Source organism: Arachis ipaensis, chromosome B03 (assembly GCF_000816755.2).
Source record: "Arachis ipaensis cultivar K30076 chromosome B03, Araip1.1, whole genome shotgun sequence".
Taxonomy (NCBI): domain Eukaryota; kingdom Viridiplantae; phylum Streptophyta; class Magnoliopsida; order Fabales; family Fabaceae; genus Arachis; species Arachis ipaensis.
Window position 1 is genome coordinate 11,100,037 of NC_029787.2, and position 6,224 is coordinate 11,106,260.

The window sequence follows — 6,224 nt, forward strand, 5'->3', positions numbered from 1 at the left end:
GTGTGTATACTGTATAGTACGTTGATATTTATCTACACATAGCAAGTATAGTAGAGAGGGAGACCTTGTTTTATATAGAAAATTAGAAATGGATGTAACAAAAAAATATTATCAAAAGAAATATGAGAAACGTCATTGACCTTGTAATCTACTAACCTTGTTGTATGTAGATGATGTGTGTCTACACTTATATTGGGTTGCATTTAATGCATAAATAAATATCAAAGCTAACCAACTTAATTAGCTTGATCAACTGATCGAAAATTCAAATTTTATATTATGTATATAATAATTTATTGATTAATCACAGACTTTTAAATAAAACTTAAATTTACGATAAATTATATGTGTCGAGTGTCAAAAAAGAATAATAACAAAGCTCTATGTACAGACAAGCTAAAATGATAAGGTCCATATATATATAATGAACTTAATATATCTTAGCTTATAAGTAATTCAAGTCTTTTATGACTGCTTAATATCAACATCGAATTCAATTCTTGTTTCTGAACCGTCCTGAAAACAACTTAGACCTGCTTTAATTTAATTTTATTGTTGTATAAGTTAATTGTATGCAGTACAAGTTTCTGTTAAATTGGTCCAATTTTTAATTTAAAAAAGACATTAAATGTTCCTGCTAATTATATAAGTACATGCATAAATATATTACACCATAGATAATTAAGAAAAGTCTTATTCTAATTGATTGCATTAATCAAACAATATAATTGTGTCATATCATGAATAATTATTAATTCATTTAGGTTTATATCATTTTCAAATATTAATGAAACAATCACTGTAAATATAAAAAATAATATCCAAAAAGTATCTAATTATAATTTCTCTAACTAATTTATTAATGCTTAAATATAGATTTTTTGGACATGTAACCTAGTTTTTAAAAAATTGAAAAAAAAATGATTATTTTATGTTATGGTATTTTGTGAGATGATGATGATGTTACATTATTTTTGAAAAACGGATGATAGCAACATACTAACATCCATATCCGTGCCATCACAAGCATGGGGTTATTGAAGATGTAAAAGGCCATTGTAGCCCTCACCATTAATGTCCTTCACTTGCCACCCATATGCTTCTGATCTGTACTTACTCAAACCCATTAAACTCCTTCCACATCTCCCTCTCTCTCTCTTCATAATTCTCCCATGTTACTAATTGAATCTCATTGCACCCATTAATAGTTAGTTGTTTGGTATTTGTTGCAAAACAGTGCTACACCTCCCTACAAAATTTAAAAAAGAAAATAGTAATTAATAAGAAGGAAGTAGTAAGTGTTTTTTTTTTTTGTTTCTCTCTCTACTACTACTATTACTATGATCTTTTGAGCTTCAAACTTAAGCATTCAGCTTCATCTTGAGTTCAAAATCTTTCCTTTCCTCCTCTTATAGCAAAACATGATGGAGATAGAAGCTGCAACAAGTGGAAGTAGCAATAGTAGTGGCTTGGATAGGGGAAGCTACTTAGCATGGGAAGATCTAAAAGTTTTTCTTCCAAATTTTGGAAAAGGACCAACTAAGAGGTTGCTTAATGGCCTCAATGGTTATGCTGAACCTGGAAGGATCATGGCTATTATGGGACCTTCTGGCTCTGGAAAATCCACACTCCTTGATTCACTTGCAGGTTATTATTACTTTTCTATTCTAAAATATTCTTAATGGAAAAAATTTTTGGTACATTTATAATATATTGAATTATTATTAATGTATCAAGTTTTTAAAATGTTTTTTTTTTTTTTTAATGTATCTTGTGTATGTCTTTGATATAACATGAAGAGTTCAAATTAAAGTTCCAACATTGAGAGATTTTGAGTCTCTTTTACCCCAAAACACATACATGACATGTTTTTGGATGTAAAGGTTCAACCTTTTTCTCTTGTCTTTCGCAGTTCTGACTTTCTAGTGCTACCCATTTATTTTTTTTTTATTTTTATTATTTGCTAATCAATTGGGTTATTGAATAGTAATGAAAGTTTAGATCTTTTCTATTATAGATGTATACTCTTGACCTAATAGTGCTTTCAAGTGTTAAACCTTTTTTGGTATAATTACTTCATCAATCATGGCAACTTGTTCTACTACTATTTGTTCTTTAAATTGAAATTAAAATTTAGTATACTCTAAACTAAAAGGGTTGCTGGGAGTAAAAAACTTTTCCATGTTAACTGAATTTAAAACTTGAAAATGTTTGGGGTATTAAATTTTTGAAAAGTGATAGTAGATTTTTTCTATTCCAAAAAGTATATTCTCCCTCTTAGGCCAAGTAATAACACACAGGGCCCTTGTATTTAAATGTTATGTCCTAAGTGGTTATGATGTCATTATCTGCAATTAAAGAATAGTAACTAAATATGGAGCGTCCAGGTTCCCCGGGAACAAGCCTAACCTTATCATACTATATATTTTGTTATTGTTAGTAGTAATAATTATTTATAAAAATTACATTTTCTACTCTAACTTTAATTTTACCCCCCAAAAATGTTGTTGATGCTTTTTTGGTTGACTTTGGCTTCTTTTTTTTTTTTTTTCATTTAGTGAGTTGGCTTTGAACAATGAACATTAGAGAAAAGTCGGTGGTAATGGTAACTATATAGAATTTTCGGTATTATCCATATATATATATACTTATTGTAGTTGTAGCATATTATACTTCCGAATTTTTAGCTATAGTTGACAATTGAAAAGGACATCTTATGCTTTTTCTTATATACAATTCATCAGTATAAGACAGTACATGTGTCTTAATTTTGGTGGTTGGAATAATTAATATTATGAGATTATAATTTATACTATATACTATAAATGTTTAATTACCCAATTAACTTTGGGTAACTATAATAATTTGTTAGGCCAAATTAAAAAATCAAACTATATGTAATACATATGAATTGAATTGTAGTTCAACAATAAGAATGGTCCATGCTTAGGACCATATATATAGGTTGGTTGTTACTATTTTCTCACATTTTGTCTGGTCTTATAACATTGATTGGTATGGCATGAGGTTTGGTCTTAGTCTTATCTTTGAACTACTTTTACTACTACTTCCCAACCAACTAACATTCACAAAGGGAGTTGAATGCTGTCTGCATTAATTTGTTTGGTTTCAAAGAAGCCATGTTCATATTTGTACATAAGAATAACAAGATCAATGAAACTTCCTCATCATCTTTAATTTGTGAATCAAACAATTAATTATTGTAGTTCCAACTTTTACTAACTTACAATTACAATTTACGATGATGCTGTACACTATGAAATAATATTGTTGTTTAATTCAAAGCCAACATTATAGCGAACAAGTGATGAAAGATGTTTAATTTGTTTGATTGAAGAAGGCTTAATTAATTTTTAAAGTTGTATTCTAAATATGTGTGTGGTAGGGTACAATTTTCTGAATATTTGAATTTCTGGATATGTTGTCACAGGTAGGCTCTCAAAAAATGTAGTCATGACAGGAAATGTTATTCTCAATGGGAAGAAGAAAAACCTAGGCTATGGCTTTGTTGTAAGTAACAACACTTATTTTTCAATTTTTTTGGTGACTACTTATTTTTCAATTAAACATTGTGTATGCTATATCCTACCCAACAATAAAAATTAATAAAGATGCTAGATGTAAATTGAAACTCAGTTACTATATATTTGTGTATAAAAATATTTGTGTGAAAATAATAATTAAAAACAGCTAGTTATAATAAGTTAGTCGAATAAATAACCATTTGTACTCATAAAAGATAAAAACGCTGACATATGTACTCATACTAAATCGAAACTAAACTTGTACCCTGTCTTTGGAGGATTGAAGTGCCACGTAGGGTACTTTTGTCACACAGAAGACATCTTGCGTGGTACAAATTTAGTTTCGATCTAGTGTGAGTATATATGTTAGCGTTTTTGTCTTTTATAAATACAAATGGTCATTTATTCTAAGTTAGTCAAACATGTCGATTCAACTATTATTCTTAGATAACTCATCTGCTTAAATAAGTGTTAAAAATTCGAGTGTATATAATAACACATTGGTCAACGGAGAGATGGTAAAAGAGAAAACTAAGATAATATTGAATATGTTTAAAAAAAAACTAAAGATTGAAAATGCATGAAAATGGTTGTTGTTGTAATTGTTCAGGCGTACGTAACACAAGAGGATGTGCTGCTGGGAACCCTAACAGTGAAAGAAACGATATCGTATTCGGCAAATCTAAGGCTTCCAACATCAATGTCGAAAGAAGAAATAGAGAACATCGTGGAAGGAACAATCATAGAGATGGGACTGCAAGACTGTGCTGACAGGTTAATCGGAAACTGGCACCTCAGAGGGATAAGCGGCGGGGAGAAGAAGAGGCTCAGCATTGCCCTTGAGATCCTCACAAAGCCAAGCTTGCTCTTTCTTGATGAACCTACCAGCGGCCTCGACAGCGCCTCCGCCTTCTTCGTCGTTCAGACTCTCCGCAATGTCGCTCGTGACGGCCGCACCGTCATCTCCTCCATTCACCAGCCTAGCAGCGAGGTCTTTGCTCTCTTTGATGACCTTTTCTTGCTCTCCGGCGGCGAAACCGTTTATTTTGGAGAAGCTAAAATGGCCGTTCAGGTACCAATTTCTTTATTACCTCTAATTTAAGTTGAAAACTCCCGTGTAGTTATTTTCATGTGAAATTAATATTTGAAAACTATTAGATAATTTTTAACTATAAATTTTATATAAAGACATTAAGACAAATTGTATGTAAGTGTCTACTTTAATTTAATAGTAAATAATTTTCTTTGTTTCTTAACCTTTTTTAGATATTTACATAATAATATTTAATTAAGCAAATTAAACTCAACACAAATCTAAATAGGAAAAGTACAGTACAGGTAATCAACAATATTAGTACTGATTTTTCACCTTTTACAGTTTTTTGCTGAAGCTGGATTTCCTTGTCCACGTAAAAGGAATCCTTCTGATCACTTCCTTAGATGCATCAATTCTGACTTTGATGTTGTCACAGCTACACTCAAAGGATCTCAAAGAATTCACGTATGTACAAACTATTAATTGTATTCTTTGTAATTATAGTTAATTAATGGAACTGTTTCATATATTTTCCTTTCCTTTTTAGGATGTTCCAAATTCAGCAGATCCTTTCATGAATATGGCCACAGCACAAATTAAAGCAATGCTGGTTGATAGATATAGGCGTTCAACTTATGCAACAAGAGCAAAGGACAGGATTCAAGAACTATCTACTAATGTAACCGATTTTACTTATGTTGTTCTGTTTTCTTTTTGTATTTTGATCATAATTATGTATGATGATGATGATGATATTGTTAATTGCAGGAAGGGCTTGAAAATGAGAGACAAAAGGGAAGTCAAGCAACTTGGTGGAAGCAACTGAGGACATTGACAAAGAGATCATTTGTGAACATGTGTAGAGATGTTGGATACTACTGGTTGAGGATCATAATCTACATCATAGTTTCAATATGTGTTGGAACTATCTATTTTGATATTGGCTATAGCTATACCTCAATCCTAGCTCGTGGTGCTTGTGGTGCATTTATCTCAGGCTTCATGACATTCATGTCTATTGGAGGCTTCCCATCTTTCATTGAAGAAATGAAGGTATCATCAACAAAAAAACTAATATAAAAACATCACTACATGTTTAATTTGTTACTTCAAATTGCAACAGTTAAGTTGATCATTTAAAATAAAATTACTTATGAAATATAATTTCTGGACAAAATTGATAGTTTTGAAATTTTGAATAACTAATTAAAAAGAAAGAAAGAAAATGCAGATTTGCAATTTAGAGTTAAATTTGATCTCTTGCTCTGAAACAGGTTTTCTATAGAGAAAGGCTTAATGGATATTATGGAGTTGCAGCATATATTCTAGCCAACTTCCTATCTTCTTTCCCTTTCTTGGTTGCAATTGCTCTTACTACAAGCACCATCACATACAACATGGTGAAATTCAGGCCAGGGATCATTCACTTTGTGTTCTTCACTCTCAACATCTATGGTTGCATCTCTGTCATAGAGAGTCTCATGATGGTTGTAGCTTCTCTTGTTCCAAATTTCCTAATGGGGATCATCACAGGAGCTGGAATCATTGTAAGCAGCCAATTAATTAACCAAAATATTTGATAACAAAAAATTATTAACCAAAAACCATCAAAATTTATTATTTTTTACTTTATTTAATTAATG

General features: G+C 30.8%; 1 protein-coding gene across 2 annotated transcripts in view; it reads left to right on the plus strand.

The window, feature by feature from the left end:
• The window catches only part of LOC107629552 (ABC transporter G family member 15), a 7,362-nt gene continuing 2,189 nt past the window's right edge, over positions 1,052–6,224 (plus strand). The window contains exons 1-8 of one of the 2 annotated variants that reach the window (XM_016332369.2): positions 1,052–1,294; positions 1,416–1,647; positions 3,452–3,531; positions 4,156–4,617; positions 4,924–5,046; positions 5,129–5,260; positions 5,350–5,634; positions 5,856–6,128. In XM_016332369.2, the coding sequence (XP_016187855.1) occupies positions 1,422–1,647; positions 3,452–3,531; positions 4,156–4,617; positions 4,924–5,046; positions 5,129–5,260; positions 5,350–5,634; positions 5,856–6,128 (1,581 nt within the window). In that variant the 5' untranslated portion in view covers positions 1,052–1,294; positions 1,416–1,421. Of the gene's footprint in view, positions 1,648–3,451; positions 3,532–4,155; positions 4,618–4,923; positions 5,047–5,128; positions 5,261–5,349; positions 5,635–5,855; positions 6,129–6,224 lie in introns of both variants that reach the window. The other variant, XM_016332370.2, reaches the window with a different exon arrangement.